The sequence below is a fragment of the Cetorhinus maximus genome, chromosome 2 (assembly GCF_964194155.1).
Source record: "Cetorhinus maximus chromosome 2, sCetMax3.hap1.1, whole genome shotgun sequence".
NCBI lineage: Eukaryota > Metazoa > Chordata > Chondrichthyes > Lamniformes > Cetorhinidae > Cetorhinus > Cetorhinus maximus.
The window spans coordinates 12,739,761-12,757,036 of NC_135880.1; the positions used below are offsets into that span (position 1 = coordinate 12,739,761).

At 45.2% G+C, this 17,276-nt stretch overlaps 1 protein-coding gene across 1 annotated transcript; it reads left to right on the forward strand.

Annotated features, from left to right (window-relative positions):
* The first annotated feature begins 700 nt into the window (after positions 1 to 700).
* On the forward strand, positions 701 to 1,903 carry adra2c (adrenoceptor alpha 2C). The gene has a single exon (XM_078557589.1). It carries the CDS (start codon positions 701 to 703, stop codon positions 1,901 to 1,903), a length of 1,203 nt encoding a protein of 400 aa, XP_078413715.1.
* The last annotated feature ends 15,373 nt before the right edge of the window (positions 1,904 to 17,276 follow it).

A 17,276-nucleotide genomic window follows, 5' to 3' on the forward strand; every position in this document is an offset into this window, starting at 1 on the left:
AGTGGAGGGTGGGCGGGGTCCCCGGGTTCTTACCCCCACTCCCCGCGCGCTCCTGCTGCTCCTGATGCTGGGACAACCTGCAGAGTTTGGGTGGGTGGCCGCATCTCCAACAGGCGCTGGGAGGGGAGGCAGAGGGAATCAGGGTGGGGGGTGCTTTGCAAAGAGGGGCAGGAGCGGCTGGAGGGGAGCAGAGCCTTGCACCGGGATACAGCTGGAGTTTGGGTGAGGAGAGGGGGGTGAGGAGCAAACCAGCCCACCTGCCTTCCCACAATCTTGAGATGTGGCTGCAGGACAGGAGCAGGGTCAGGGTGGAGCTCCAGCCCAGCTTGGGGTTAAAGGATCATTGGGCTCTAACCTGGCAGGAGGCTTCGAGGTTCGAGTAAACGAGGTAATGCTTTCATACCTGCATTTCAAAAAGAAAAGGAGATTCGACTGCTCCGGGCAGCCCAGGGGGAGCACCATGCCCCTTGGGTCAGATTGGGAAGGATTGGGCAGAAGGTCCAACGGAAAGGGCAGCAAAGAGCATTAAAGTTCTTGGGTTGGCATCGCGGTGCTTGTTTTTAAGCTGATGAAGCCACGCCGACTGGACTGGAACCCATTGCCAAGGATGGAGGTGCCTGAAAATGTCACTGAATTCAACCTCTCCCAGCTCCTCTCGCCTGTCCCTCCAGCCAGCGTTGGGCAGTACTCAGTGGGAACTATGGTCGGGCTGTCTGTGCTGGTGGGCTTTCTCATCCTCTTCACCATCGTGGGGAATATCTTGGTGATCATCGCCGTGTTCACCAGCAGAGCCCTCAGACCCCCCCAGAACCTCTTCCTGGTCTCCCTGGCCAGCGCTGATATCTTGGTCGCCACTCTGGTCATCCCCTTCTCCCTGGCGAACGAGTTGATGGGCTACTGGTACTTTGGGACGGTCTGGTGTGACATCTACTTAGCTCTGGACGTCCTGTTTTGTACATCGTCCATCGTGCATCTGTGTGCGATCAGCCTGGACAGGTACTGGTCCATCATCAAAGCTGTGGAGTACAACCTGAAAAGGACCCCCAGAAGAATTAAAGGCGCTATCGTCATTGTTTGGCTCATCTCAGCGGCTATCTCCTTCCCCCCGTTAATATCCATGGACAGAGACATTGAGGATGAGGTTTACCCATCCTGCAGGATCAATGATGATACCTGGTACATCCTCCTGTCCTGCATCGGTTCCTTCTTCGCTCCCTGTCTCATCATGATCCTGGTGTACATCCGGATCTACCAGGTGGCCAAGAGCAGGACCAGAAGCATGTCGGTGAAGAGGAACGGCCCCGAAGGCTCGTCCCAGACCGAGGAGGCTCCGAGCAGGGGCACCTCCATCAGGGACAACGGGGAGAGGGAGAACGGCCACTGTGCCGCCAGCCCCGGAGGGCACAAACTGGACGAGCTGGAGCTGGAGGAGAGCTCCACCTCGGAGGGCAAGGGGCGCAGGAAGGAAGGGGCCGGCCGCCTGCCCCCACGGGTGCCCCAGAGGAAAGAGGAGGAGGGCAAGAAGGACTCGTCCAGCCAGCGCTCCAGCCGCATCTCCCGCTCCAGCAGCCGCTCCTTCGACATGTTCTCCACCCGGAGGAAGCGGCGGGGCAGCAGGATGTCCAAGAGCAAAGCCTCCCAGGCCAGGGAGAAACGCTTCACCTTCGTGCTGGCCGTGGTCATGGGCGTCTTCGTCGTCTGCTGGTTCCCTTTCTTCTTCAGCTACAGCCTGTACGGCATCTGCCGGGAGGTGTGCGAGATCCCCGAGCCTCTCTTCAAATTTTTCTTCTGGATTGGGTACTGCAACAGCTCCCTGAACCCTGTCATCTACACAATCTTCAACCAGGACTTCAGGCGAGCTTTTCACAAAGTCCTCTGTAAACCCAAGAAAAGAACCTTTTAATTCAACCTCATCCCTTAAACCAGTGTCCCCCTTCTCACACTGTTTGGTATTCTAAGATGAATTCAGTGATTGGGTTTGAAGATGTATATAATCTATATAGTATGTGTGTATGGATGTAGCAAAAATGCGTTTGTGTAATATATATATGACATTCTACATATGTAATATATATACTATATTTGGTATATATAATGCATAGTATACGTATGTACTATATATAGTATCTGTAATGTTTAGTATATATATACTATATGGTATATATTATATATAGTATACATATGTACTATATATAGTACCCATAATATACAGTATACATATGTACTATATATAGTATCTATAATATATAGTATATATGTGTACTAAATATAGTACCTATAATATATAGTATAGATGTGTACTAAGTATAGTATCTATAATATAGAGTATATGTATTATATATAGTGTATATATAGTATATATGATATACAATATATGTATGCATACATACATATATATTATGTATATGCTTATTGGTTAGTTTGATTATATATGATGGTTTGATTTTGTACATAATCACGCCCACCAAATTATGAAAGAGTTAAATTCTAACGATCCTTCGGTTCCAATACTTCCTTGTGCCAATGTGTTTTGCAGTCATAATATGTAATATTTAGCTTTCTTCCTTCTCCATTCAAAACAACAAACAAAAAATGCCTGGCAACATTACACCGTTAAAATATATTTTTTATCACCAAACATGTGAATTTTTTGATATTCAAGTTGTTGTTTATCATCATTGGATATTCGAGTATTTGTGAGACTGCCTCTTCAGATACACCAGTCCTTCAGATTCAAATTGATCATTTGTACATGACCAGGGGTAAAAGTGAAAATCTGAAATAAAAACAGACAATTCTGGCGTCAGGACTTTGGTCTGCAGCACAATGTTAACTCATTGCTTTCTCTTCAGCCGCTGAGTGTTTGCAGTTTTTGTTTTGCTTTTAGTAGCAATCTGGATGCACGGTTTAATGATTTCTTCCCCTTGTAGCTTATGAATTTCAAACAATTCCTGAAGAGTTTTGCAGAGTCAGGCAGGATATCGAGTTATATTGTAATCTCATCAATTCTTCAAATATCAAGCAGTACCTGAGTAAATTTGGCACCTCAGCCAGTACCTATATATTTGTCTACCCCATTGTTAAATTATAGCATCAGAACAGGTATTGTTAAAGGTGGAACTCACGCTGCGTCTCTCTAGATTTAAAGGAGAGAAAATAATGACCTTGCAATATTACACATCCATTGTAGACTGCCTAATAGGGAGAAAGAAATTAAGGAGAACCAGAGGATACAGCCAATGCTTGAAGGGGGATAAATGCAAAATAAATTTTCAGAAACAGTGGTCCTAATATATATGGGGAGACAGGAAGGAGCAGGTGAGAGTGGTTGTGTGTGTGTGTGTGGGTTGTGTGTGTTTGTGTGGTTGTGTGTGTTTGTGTGGTTGTGTGTGGTGGGTGTGTGTGTGTGGGGTTGTGTGTGGTGGGTGTGATTGTGTGTGCGTTCATGGTGGGGGGGGGGGGGTAGTTGTGTGCATGTGGAAACTCAGAAATCCTAGAAATACAGAGGTGCTGCCAAATTTAATGATGGGACCTCGTTGTCATTTTTTTTTATCCCATTCCCCATGGATGGCCCGTTAATGCTAACAGTCAGATTGGGGAACGATTCGTTGGATGTGTTCAGGAGTGTGTAAGGCGGTAAGCCAATAAGATCATGGATTGGCGGATTGGGCTGGGGGTGGGGGTGGGGTTGGGGGTCATAGTTATTGTCATGGCTCTAAGAGGGGGAACCGAGACAGTTAAAGTGTTTGGAGGAGGTGGTTGGTCACTTTAGGTGAAATATTTGTGTGGTCTGGGGATGTGATGGAGGTGAGGGGAGGCACTCCTGCACCTCCCAGCAGCGCTGTAACAAAATGCTCACAGATCTGGACCCGGCTGCTCCTGTCCCCCCCCTTCCGCTGTCAGGTTCCTCCCAGTCCCAGGGAAGCCATGCAGAAGATGTTAAATCCAAATCCTTGCTAAAATTTCAGGATTAGTGCCTCATGTTAGCATGTTATAATCATGGACCTGTCTGCAGAGCAGGTTACTTGAATAATCCTCAAACATGCTGTGGTTAAACGGGAAGGAGACAGATTGGAGGCAGGTTTTGCAAATTTGTCCATTTATCTCCCCCCCCCTCCCCCCCCCACCCCCGCCCGACTCCCCACCCTCACCCGACCCTCTATCACCCATCGTGGGGTGTTAAATGCCCTCCAGTATTTCAGTCATGAGCGGTCAATCTCTGGATCTCTGGAACAACTTACTTAGGACATGGTGGAAGCAGTTACTTATGATTCGTTCAAACGAACATTAGACACTTTTTCAGAAAATAACATTTTGCGATACAGTCGCTGAGCAACTTGAGACACGATATACAGTTCCCATCATTCCAAAAGCTCTCTGCCACTGGAATTCTCCTCACCTCATGCCTGTCTTAAATGAATAGATCGAGATTAATTGCTACGATTGGTCAACAGCTCCATCATTGCATCGTGTGACTACCAGGAGAGTAGAAAGCAAGCGAGATGGACCTTGACCTCAGATTGTCTAGCAATTCTTAAGATGCTATATTTGTAGAAGCAATACAAGCTGTAATAATAGGACACTTTAAACATGGAGGCCAGCTAGACTGAAATTAATGCTAACAGTCAGATTGGGGAGTGATTCATTGGACGTGTTCAGGAGTGTGTAAGGCAGTAAGGTACAAGTTGCAATGAGAAAAATTGGATTATTAGCCCATGCTCTGGGTAATGAACTGGTACAAGAGAAAAGCTTGAAAGAAGGATAACATTTAAGGTCCAGTGGCCACAGCATAATCATGTTTACACAGCTAGAATAGATACAGAAGAAAATACTCAATATCTGGGAGAGGGTACATTTAAAACAGATAAAATGGAGCATAGCTCAAATTAATTGGAGGGACGCATTGGCAGATAAAACTGCAGACCATCAATTGGAAATATTTCTATTTAAGATGGATCGTCTAACAACCTGACCAGGACTAATGGGATACATCAAAAGAATCATTGAACCTTAGAGCGCAGTAGGAGGCCATTTGGCCCATCATACCTGTGCTGGCTTTTTGTAAAAGATCTCCAATTAGTGAAAGAAACGCTGCTCTTCCCCATAGCCCAGCTAAGTTTGAGTTCTAGGAATTAATAAGATTCGGACAAAAATCTTAAAAGTACCAAGACCAGTAACTCCAAAGCAAATCTGGAACAACGTGAGAAGCGCAGAAATAAGAAACGGTATTTTGCAGTCAACTCCTTGACTACACCTCCTCCAGGTACCATGCCCTAAGAGGGCATCGGCAGCAAAGAGCTTCCATCAGATTGGCCCATGATTATGCTTGGCAAAGTCTGCAGTAGTTTGCCATTAGCCTTCCGCAGTGTGGCTCACCAGGAAATTCTCCCACTCTTACAGCCAGCCACCAGGTGTGGTGGAAGGATTTACAGGTTGATAATCAACCTGTTTGGCCACATTATGAACACACCTTTCACAGTCATGAAGTCCTAGATTGAGACCTGAACCCAGAGTTCCCAGCCCAGAGGTAGGGACGCCACGAGCACGCCACAAGACCTTAACCTTAAGCAGTGCCCATTCTAAGGCTGTAATTTGAGCATAAAGTGGACAAATGTGTTTATTTTGTAAGCATATTAAAAGCAGGGGATCCTACAAGAAAGATTGGATCACTAAGAGATGAGGATTCTACCTTAAATTAGAAAGGATGGTGAATAAAGTTCAACAAGAGAATCAGAGGAGGATATAACAGAACAATTAATGGAGATTAATGTTAAACAGGAAATTGTAGTGACAACTGTGGTTCAGTAGGAGCTACTTTTACCACTAAGGCAGAAGGCTGTGGCTTCTGTAGTCTTACTCCAGAGACTTGTGTACAAAACCTAGCAATTATATCAAAGGACTAGAAGGTGGAGAATGTTTCATAAACGGTAGAAGGATAAACGGTAACTGCCTTTGGCGGTATTCGTTTTGTAATGGAATAGCAGCTTGGAACTACTTCAGAGGAGACATTAGCAAACACTAAGAAACATGTTCATTAGCCAGGGGTAGTCAACATGGATTTGTAACGGGAAGGTCAGACTTCAACAATGCAATCAAATTCTTCTAGTAAGTTAATGTGTGGGCAGGTGAGCATAAAAGCAAAATACTGCAGATGCTGGAAATATGAAATAGAAACTGGAAATTCTGGAAATATTCAGCAGGTCAGTCAGCAACTGTGGAGGGAGCGAATGTTTCAGGTCCATGACCTTTTCTCAGAACTGACGAAAGATCGTTGACCTGAAACCTTAACTCTGTTATTCTTTCCACAGATACTGCCAGATCAGATGGGTAAATTTAACGGATTTGATATATCTGTACTTCCAAATAAGCATTTGAGAAAGTCCCATATAAGACACACATGGGATGAATGGCCTCCCTCTGAGCCATAAATGACTCTTTGACTTGTAAGACACTTGCAAGGAGAAGCCATGATAGGAGAATAACTAGTTACAGATACTTAGCTTGTTCCCTCCCCATTTCTAAATGTGGCATTCTCCACTCTCCAGCTCTTCAATTTAACTCCCATTCTAGAACACGTTGGATAATGATGGTTAATACCTTGGCAATTTCATCACAAATCTTTTTATGCCTCTATGAAACATTTTGGGATGGTTTTGTTAACAATAAAGGTGTTATCTTAGTGCAAGTTGTTGTGTGGTATTAAAGTTAAATGACGGGGAATGTTCGACGGGCAGAGAATGGGAGTGAATAGATATTTATTTGTGCATTTTCCAGTGCTCTGTGTGGTGACCTCTCTCACCCAGTGATTTAGACTTGACATTGAGAAGTCTACAAGAAAGTAGAGTTACATGGAGTGTACAGCATAGAAACAGACCATTCATCCTAAGTGGTCCATTTAGGTGTTTATGCACCACATCAACCTCCTCTCACCCCTCTCCATCTCAACCTATCAAGGGGAGGTGGTGGTGTAGTGGTATAGTGGTATTGTCACTTGTCTGATAATCCAGAGACCTAGGGTTATACTCTGGGGACCTGGGTTTGAATCCCAGGGCAGGTGGTGAAATTTGAATTCAATAAAAAAAAAAATCTGGAATTAAAAGTGTAATGACGATCATGAAACCACTGTCAATTGTTGTAAAAACCCATCTGATTCACTAATCTCCTTTTAGGGAAGGAAATCTGCCGTCCTTACCCGGTCTGGCCTACATGTGACTCCAGACCCACAACAATATGGTTGACTCTTAAATGCCCTCTGAACAAGGGCAATTAGGGATGGGCAATAAACACTGGCCTAGCCAGTGACACCCACACCCCACCTGTGGTACCAGTTGACTGCAACAGGACGTAAATAGGCTAGCAAAATGGGCAGCTCCTGGCAGGTAGAATTTAATACAGAGAAATGTGAGGTGATGCATCTTGGCAGAAGGGATAGCAAGTCCATTTAGACTTAATTGCATAGTTCTAAAGAGCGTGCAGCAACAGAGGGACCTTGGGATTTATGTGCACAGATCCTTGAAGGTGGCAGGATATAATGAGAGAGTAATTAGCAAAGCATATGGGATCTTGGACTTCATAAATACAAGTATTGAGTACAAAAGCAGAGAACTTAGGCTGAACCTTTATAACGCTCTGGCTAGGCCACGATTGCATGCAGTTCTGGGCGCCACACACTTTATGAAGGATGTGAGGGTCCTTGAGAGGGTGCAGAGGTGAATTTATCAGAAAGGTTCCAGGCATGAGGCGTTTTGGTACAAGGTTAGGTCAGAGAAGCTGGGGTTGTTCTCCTTGGAACTAAGGAGATTGAGGGGAGATTTGATAGAGGTGCACAAGATTATGACGGGTTTGAATAAAGCAGACACTGAAAAGCTGTTCCCATAATCTGATGAGACCGATTTAAGGTTTTGGCAAGAGATTCCAGAGGGTGATGTAAGGAAGAACTTTTTTATGCAGTGAGTGATGATGACTGGAACTCATTGCCCATGAGGACAGTGGAAGCGGAGGTGTTAATGATTTCAAAAGGAAATTGGATAGGCACCTTAAATAAATGTGCAGGGCTATGGGGGTAGAGCGGATGAATGGAACTGATAGGATTGCTCTACAGAGAGCTGGCATAGACTGATGGGCCAAATGGCCTCCTTCTGTACCGCAATGACTCTCTGGCTCTACATCATTCTATTTCTTTCTTCATATGTTTATCTAGCTTCCCCTTAAAAGCATCTATTGCTGTTAACCTCAACCACTTCTCGTGGTAGCAAGTTCCACAGTCTCTGAATAACAAGTTTCCTCCTTGATTCCCAGTTAGGTTTATTAATGGCCATCTTATATTTATGGTCCCTAGTGTTAGCCTCCCGAGCAAGTGGAATCATCTTATCAATGTCTACCCTAGCCAACACTTGTATCACCCTGAAGACCTCTATCAGGCCAGCACTAAGTCTTTTCTTTTCTAGAGAAAAGAGTCCAGCCTGTTCAATCTTTCCTGATGGGTATTAATTCTCAGTTTCTTGGAAATTTTTTTTTGCACTTTCTTCGGTGTCTCTTTTCTGATTTTATAATGCGGAGACTTGAGCTATCCACAATACTCCAATTGTGGCCTAACCAAGGTTCAAGGCAAGTGTAGCAGAACTTTTCTCCAAGCTTCCAGATAAGTTTGATGTAAGTTACTCTGAAGTTGCATGACAACTGAGTTTGAGAAAGATAATTGTAAAGCGGTACCTTCTGGGTAAAAGAACAGGGAGCAGAAATTGTGCTGCAACTCGCAGGAACTCAATGAAATGGTGAAGTAAATTGGTGCAAGGTACAAATTGCAGGTGGACAAAGTCATAAAAGAGGTAAATGGGATTCTGAGATTCACACTGAAGCAATTTAATGATAATTAATTTGTGAATGATATCTAACCACAGGCGGAGTGTTGCATGCAATTTTGGATAATGTATTGTAGAAAAATAAAGAAAGGGTGTGTGTTTATAAAGCACCTCTTGCAACCTCAGGATACCCCAAAGTGTTTTGCAGCTAATGAAGTATTTTGAAGTGTCGTTGCTGTTGCAATACAGAAAACATTTAAACCAATTTGTGCACAGCAAGCTCCCACAAACAGCAATAAGATATTAGCCAGATAACCAGTAATTCTTAGCAATTTTGATTGAGGGGTACATATTGGCTCGCACAATGGGTCGATCTCCCCTGCTCTCCTTCAATATAGTGTCGTGGGATCTTTTGCATTCACCTGAGAAGTGAGGACCCACGATTTAACATCTCATTCAAAAGATGAAGCCTCTGACAGTACAGCTCTCCCCCAGCATCATACTGCAAGCGGTGGCCTTAGGGTTTTTGGCTCGAGTCTCTAGAGTGGGATCTTTGACTCTGAGCCAAGGGTGCTATAGCTGAGTCATGGATGACATTGCGCCTGTTAATAAAGTTGTGGAAAGGTTGGAATTGAAATTTATAATAATATGAATATGATTATGAGGTCCTTAAAACCCTGTTTTGTGTTTACTGGAGTAGGAAATGTTAAGGAGAGGGCTACCAGGGATGTTCAAAATTGCGTTTGAGAGGATGAATTGTGGGGGGGGGGTTTGGTGATGGTGATGTAGCAGTAATGTCACTGGGCTAATAATCCATAGACCTAGGCTAATGCTTCTGGGGATGTGGGTTCAAATCCCAACACAGCAGCTAAAATTTAAATTCAATTCATAAATCTAGAATGGAAAGCTGGTCTCAGTAATGGTGACCATGGCAACTATTTTGTTGTTTAAAACCACATCTGGCTCAGTCGTGCCCTTTAGAGAAGGAAATCTGCCATCCTTACCTTTTCTGGTCAGGCCCTACATGTGACTCCAGACCCACAGCAGTGCGGTTGACTCTAAACTGTCTTCTGTTCAAGGGCAATCAAGGATGGGCAACAGATGTTGGCCTTGCCAGCGATGCCCACATCCCATGAGAGAATAAAAAAAAAAAATCTCGATATATTTTCAAGCTGAGGATTATTTGAATGTGGAACACATCAGCACAAGTGGTTATTGAAGCTGATTCATCTGTAAGAAGGAGCTGGATAAAGATTTGAAGAAGAACGATATTGCAGCCAGACGTTGTTGGTTCAAGCCTCAATCCAGGCACCCAAGTGCCCTACTAAGGGAATGCTACATTGCCAGAGGTGCTGTTCTTTAGATGAAACTGAGGGGCCTATCTGACTCCTCAGATACATCAAACAGATGATCCCATGGCATCAGTTGAAGAAGGCTAACAACCCTCCCTCAACAAGCTGCAACAAAAATGGATTCACTGGTCAAATGTTTGAGGGATCCTGCTGTTCGTACATTGGCTGCCGCCTTTGCCTACATCGTAACAGTGATTTCACTTTAAGGCTAACCCCAATGGTCCTATAACACACAATCAGCTCTGAGGCTGTGATGAGATGTTGGATAAATTATAGCTCCTTCTTTCTGCCCGAATGTACAGGGAAGAGCAGAGACACGGGACTCGAGTAGGTAGCTCGAGTGTGGAGCCAGTGGTGGTAACAGATAGGTGTGGAATATTTGAGCGGTTAGATTTTGAGGATTGCATGTTGGGTCTGGGCTATTTCAGTCCAATGCAGGTAACTGTGGGTCGTGTTCACATCTCATTAAAATGTTAATTTTCTCCTTCAATATAGATAGCTCACTTGAAGACATAATCTTATCAGTCACGCTCCTAGTATCGTTTATCCTTTGGTTTTCCCTTCATTTAAAAAAAAAAGTTTAATGCGGTTATTATTAAAGTTTAAATGGAATTCATCCTTAATTTAGCAGAACTTCACAAAGTGAAGGAACGTGTGACTCCAGGGATTAATGTCTATAAAATTTAGCCTTGGCATTTCTTCTGAAGATTGTAAGGGCTTGTCTTTTAACGACTGATGTGATAAAGACTGTGCACTGTGCACGCTGAATACATATATGCACAATTTGATACGTTCCTTTTGTCAGTTCATCAAAATTTATCATTCCTTTTCTTCATGGGAAGAATTGGATTTGTATTGATGGGGCGGATAGGAGAGTATATGATTGTGCTGAAGCCCTGAAGAATTGAAGATTAATTTACAGGATGCTGCTGCTAGTAATCTAGCAGCGAGAAGGAAAATGAAAATCCATCGGGGCCTCAAACAACATTGTGTTTGTTTTATTTTCATTCTCTTTGAACAGTTCCATTTATCTGTGATGAAAATTGTGGAGATGGTGGGGAAAAAAAAAGGACGGTCTGACTGACAGAGGAGATCGACCCAATCGGGCGACAGAAGAGACTGTTTGCTTTCCCGTTGGCCATGGGAAGGCAGTGCACCTGGAAGACTGGCGGGAGTGTGGGGCGCGGAGCGGGTGGAGGTCACGTGATGAAGCCTCCAGGAATATTCCCAGCCAGAGCTGGTTGGATGGGGCAATGATGCTTGGGGGAGGTTATACTGCTGAGCAACATGCTTATTTCTTAAAACAAAAGCCAATGATTGGATCCATATGAAACATATGGATTGTATCCTTCAGAAACATGGCTTCAAGTAGCACCAAAAGCATCTGGGAACCCTTGTGCTGCTTGGGTTGTTCAGTGCAGCGTGGATTATTTACTTGGAGATGGTGTATCTGGTCATGGTCTCTGTCCCTTCCGACACAGCGAACTCGGTCAGTTCCCCTGGGCAGACGCATAGCCGCCTGGGTCACCCCAGGAGCTGCGGAGCTTATAGTGTTGAGCTTCATCTGTCATGCATGCTCTTGAAGGTATCATCCACAAGGTCGCTGCCAATGCTGGTGGCCTTGGAAGAGATGACAGCATCACAGTGAACATGCTTCATGGTTTTGTAGCTGTGAACCAAGTGGCTCTCCTCGGAAAGCTGCAATAACCTTGAAATCATAAGATAATTATGGACGCTATGCATGGCAATGACAAACAGAGAGAGCAGCTTGTCCAACACATCATGAACCTGCAATACCTCCTGTCGACTATGAGACATGTCTGGGAGAGACGAGAAGAAAAATCCAATCAAAAATGATAGGACAATTCCAGGGGGAAGAATAACCTGGGAAATTCCTCTCTGCCCAGATACAACAGGCTCCAAGAGAGGGTAAGACAATGAGTCACTTCTGCCACTATCCCACGTACCTGTTTTATACAGGGACTTGTCACTGTCTGGAACTCATCCAGCTCCTACCTGAACACTAGTAATGAATCCATACATACCCCACCAACTGGAATCATGTTCCAAAGGTCGATACCTCATGCTAAGGAAATAAAAACCTCCTAATAACGAACCTAATTTCCCCCTACTCCTCCCTAATACAAATTGACCCTCCTGGGAGGAGTGTCATGCTGCCATCTTAATGTTCCCATTCAGGGAATTCATAACATTCCCCAGACTTAGCACCCAATGACTTCCTCAATTTTTCCGGGGTGTTTAGATTGCACCCACACCACCTGGAAGTTATTGCATGCATAACTAGCTACTTATGAGATAGGCAGGAAAGAGAAAGATTATTCAGCCCATTCTGGAAAAAGCAACCTTACAATCCTCCCATTATAGCAACAATTCCGGAAAAGATTTGTAAAGGGAATTGGACAGTTATCTAAAGAGAAAAATCTTGCAGGGCTACAGGGAAAAGCTGCAATAGAAGGACCAGCTGAGTTATTCCTGCAGAGGACAGGCATGGACAAGACGGGCCTAATGGCCTCCTTCAGTAATGGAACCATCCTCTGACTCTATGATTCCAGGGTTTTGGAGGAAGAAAATTACTTTTTAAAAATTCCTTCATGTGATCTGGGCATTGCTGGCTGGGCCAGCATTTATTGCCCATCTCTAATTGCCCTTGAGAAGGTGGTGGTGAGCTGCCTTCTTGTGGTGTAGGTACACCCACAGTGCTGTTAGGGAGGGGACTCTAAGATCTCGACCCAGCAACAGTGAAGGAACAGCGATATTTTTCCAAGTCAGGATGATGTGTGGCTTGGGTGGGAACTTCCAAATGGTGATTTTTGAGGTGTCCGATGTCCTTGTCCTTTTGGATGGTAGTGGTCATGGGTTTGGAAGGTGCTGTCGAAGAAGGCTTGGTGAATTCCTGCAGTGCATCTTGTAGATTGTACACATTGTTGCCACTGTGCGTCGGTGGTAGAGGGAGTGAATGTTTGTGGATGGGGTGCCAATCAAGCGGGCTGCTTTGTCCTGGATGATGTCAAGCTTCATGAGTGTTGTGGGAGCTGCACTCATCTAGGCAAATGTGGAGTTTTCCATCACACTCCTGACTTGTGCCTTGTAGATGGTGGACAGGCTTTGAGGAGTCAGGAGGTGAGTTACTCATCACAGGATTCCTAGCCTCTGACCTGCTCTTGTGGCCACAGTATTTATATGGCTAGTCTAGTCAGCTTCCAGTCAATGGTAAACCCCAGGATATTGGTACTGGGGGTTTCAGTGATGATAATGCCATTGAATGTCAAGGGGCAATGGTTGGATTATCCCTTGTTGGAGATGGTCATTGCCTGACACTTGTGTGGCACAAATGTTACTTGCCACTGGTCAGCCCAAGCCTGGATATTGTCCAGGTCTTGCTGCATTTGGACATGGACTGCTTCAGTATCTGAGGAGTCATGAATGGTGAACATTGTGCAATCATCAGTGAACATCCCCACTTCTGACCTTATGATGGAAGGAAAGTCATTGATGAAGCAGCTGAACATGGTTGGGCTGAGGACACTACCCTGAGGAACTCCTGCAGTGCTGTCCTGCAGCTGAGACGACTGACCTCCAACAACCACAACCATCTTCCTTTGTGCTAGGTACGACTCCAACCAGCCGAGAGCTTTCCCCTGATTCTCATTGACTCCAGTTTTGCTGGGGCTCCTTGATGCCACACTCAGTCAAATGCTGTCCTGATGGCAAGGGCACTCACTCTCACCTCACCTCTGGAGTTCAGCTCTTTTGTCCATGTTTTCCCCAAGGCTGTGATGAGGTCAGGAGCTGAGTGACCCTGGTGGAACCCAAACTGAGCATCAGTGAACAGGTTATTGCTAAGCAAGTGCCACTTGATAGCACTGTTAATGACACCTTCCATTAATTTACTGATGATGTACAGGAGACTGATGGGGCAGTAATTGGCCAGGTTGGATTTGTCCTGCATTTTGTGTACAGGACATACCTGGGCAATTTTCCACATTGCCAGGTAGATGCCAGTGTTGTAGTTGTACTGGATCAGCTTGGCTAGGGCAAGTCCTGGAGCACAAATCTTAAGTACTATTGCTGGAATATTGTCAGGGCCCATAGCCTTTGCAATATCCAGTGCCTTCAGCCGTTTCTTGATATCATGTGGAGTGAATTGAATTGGCTGAAGACTGGCATCTGTGATACTGGGGACCTCCGGAGGAGGCCGAGATGGTTCATCAACTCGGCACTTCTGGCTGAAGATTGCAGCAAATTCTTCAGCCTTATCTTTTGCACTGATGTGCTGGGCTCCTCCATCAGTAAGGATGGGGATATTTGTGGAACCTCTTCCTCCACTAAGTTGTTTAATTGTCCACTACCATTCACTGGAAGTGGGAGGAATGCAGGGCCTAGATTTGATCCGTTGTTCATGGGATCGCTTATCTCTGCCTATCGCACGCTGCATCGGCTGTCTGACACGCAAGTAGCCCTGAGTAGTCACTTCACCAGGTTGACATCTCATTTTTAGGTATGCCTGGTGCTGCTCCTGGCATGCCCTCCTGCACCCTTCATTGAGCCAGGGTTGATCCCCTGGCTTGATAAGAAATTAAGAATTAGGAGCAGGAGTAGACCACATGGTCCATGAAGCCTTCTCTGCCATTCAATACGATCGTGGCTGATTTTGGGCTTCAATTCCATTTCCCCGCCCACTCCCCATATCCCTTAATTTCCCAAGAGACCAAAAACCTGTCTACCCCAGCCTTAAATGTATTCAACGATGGAGCATCCACAGCCCTCTGGAGTAGAGAATTCCAAAGATTCACAATCTTTTGAGTGAAGAACTATCTCCTCATCTCAGTCATAAATGATCGGCCCTTTATCCTGACACCGTGCCCCCGTGTTTTAGATCCCCCGACCAATGGAAGGCATCACTCAGCGTGGTAATCAGCAGAAGGTTTCCTTGCCCATGTTTGACTTGATGTCAAGAGACCTCATGAGGTTCAATGTCGACGTTGGGGACTCACAGAGCAACCCCGCTCCTGACTGTATACCACTATGCCACCATCTCTGCTGGGTCTGTGCTTTCGATGGGAGTGGACATACCCAGAGATGGTGACAGTGGTGCCTGAGACACTGTAAGGTACAATTCTTTGACTGTGACTATGTCAGGTTGTTGCTTGTAGTCTGTGGACAGTGCTCCAAATTTTGTCACAATCGCCCAGATGTTAGTAAGGTGGACTTTGCAGGGCTGACAAGGATGGGTGCGCTATTGTCATTTCCACTGCCTAGATCGATGCCAGGTGGCCCGAGTGGTTTCGTTCCTCTAAGGCTTCATAAAGGTTTGATGCAACTGAGCATTTCAGAGTCACCCATATTGCTGACCAGACCAGGTAAGGGTAGTAGATTTCCTTCCCTAAAAGGCAGCTGTGAACCAAGTAGGTTATTACAACAATGATTTTGAGTCTGGGAAGAGTGTCCTCTGCAGTCACCATCGCCGTGAAGCAGTCTGGGAAGAGGGTCCTCTGCAGTCACCGTCACCGGGAAGCAGTCTGGGAAGAGGGTCCTCTGCAGTCACTGTTGCCGGGAAGCAGTCTGGGAAGAGGGTCCTCTGCAGTCACTTTCGCCGAGTGAAAAATAAGAGAGTGACATCACAGGAAAACCGTAAGTTCATTGGTTGGTAATTAACTGCTAGTTTGAACTACCTATTCTAAGTTGATTTCACATTAAAGGTGACTACTGGGGCCCAGGATTGGAGGCCTAACACTTCAGCTTCAACTCAGCAGAGACAGCAAGTTCCAGTTGATTTTAAAAAGTGTATTTTGAATCTCTATTCTAACTTGCTTTCAGATTAAAGGTAAATAGGAGAAATATTTTACAGATTGATAAACTAAAGACCAGTAGGAAATTTAAAAACAAATTGAAAAATGAATGAAATAAAATAGGGTTGCAGGGCCAGGCGATGTGTTGTAGCTGCATGATGTGGGAGCTGGTGGACCCCATTGTGGTTCCTAGTGACCATATCCATAGCAAATGTTGGTTGCTCGAGGAACTCCGGCTCAGAGTTGATGAGCTGGAGTCTGAGCTTCGGACACTGTGACACATCAGGGAGGGGGAGAGTTACCTGGACGCTGTGTTTCAGGAGATAGTCACACCCCTTAGATTAACTAGCTTAAATTCAGCCAGTGATCAGGGACAGGAGGGTGTGACTATGAGTGAGGCAGGTAGAGGGATCCAGGAAGTAGCACTGCAAGAGCCTCAGCCCTTACCCTTATCCAACAGGTTCGAGATTCTTGCTCCCTGTGTGGACGAGAGTGGGGACTATAGGGAGGATGAGCAAACTGACCATAGCACCATGGTACAGGGAGCCATTCAAGTGGGGAGAGAAAATAGAAATGTAGTTGTAATCGGGGATAGTATAGTTAGGGGAATAGATACTGTTCTCTGTAGCCAGGATCGAGAGTCCCGAAGGCTGTGTTGCCTGCCTGGTGCCAATGTTACAGATATCTCATCTGGGCTGCAGAGGAACTTGGAGTGGGAGAGGGAAGATTCAGTTGTCGTGGTTCACGTAGGTACCAACGATATAGGCAGAACGAGGAAAGAGGTTCTGCTGAGGGAATACGAGCAGCTAGGGGCTAAATTAAAAAGCAGAACCAAAAAGGTAATAATCTCTGGATTACTAACTGAGCCATGAGCTAATTGGCACAGGGTCAACAAGGTTAAGGAGGTAAATGCGTGGCTCAAAGATTGATGTGGAAGAAATGGGTTCGAATTCATGGGACATTGGCACCAGTACTGGGGAAAGAGGGAGCTATTTCATTCGGACGGGCTCCACTTGAATCAGGCTGGGACCAGTGTCCTGGCGAATCGCATAACTAGGGTTGTAGATAGGGATTTAAACTAAATAGTGAGGGGGAGGGTTCAGTTGCATGGAAACCTCAAAAAATCAAAGTTTGAGAGGGTAAGAGTGCAGGTTAGTGACGAGGCTGATTGTTACCAATAAGTGAAAGGAAGGGACAGAGTGTGTGAACGCCATATTGCACCAAAGAATCATATAAGAGTAGGGAAAATTGACAATAGGGCAAACTTAAAGGCTTTGTATCTGAATGTGCGTAGCATTTGGAATAAAACGAAT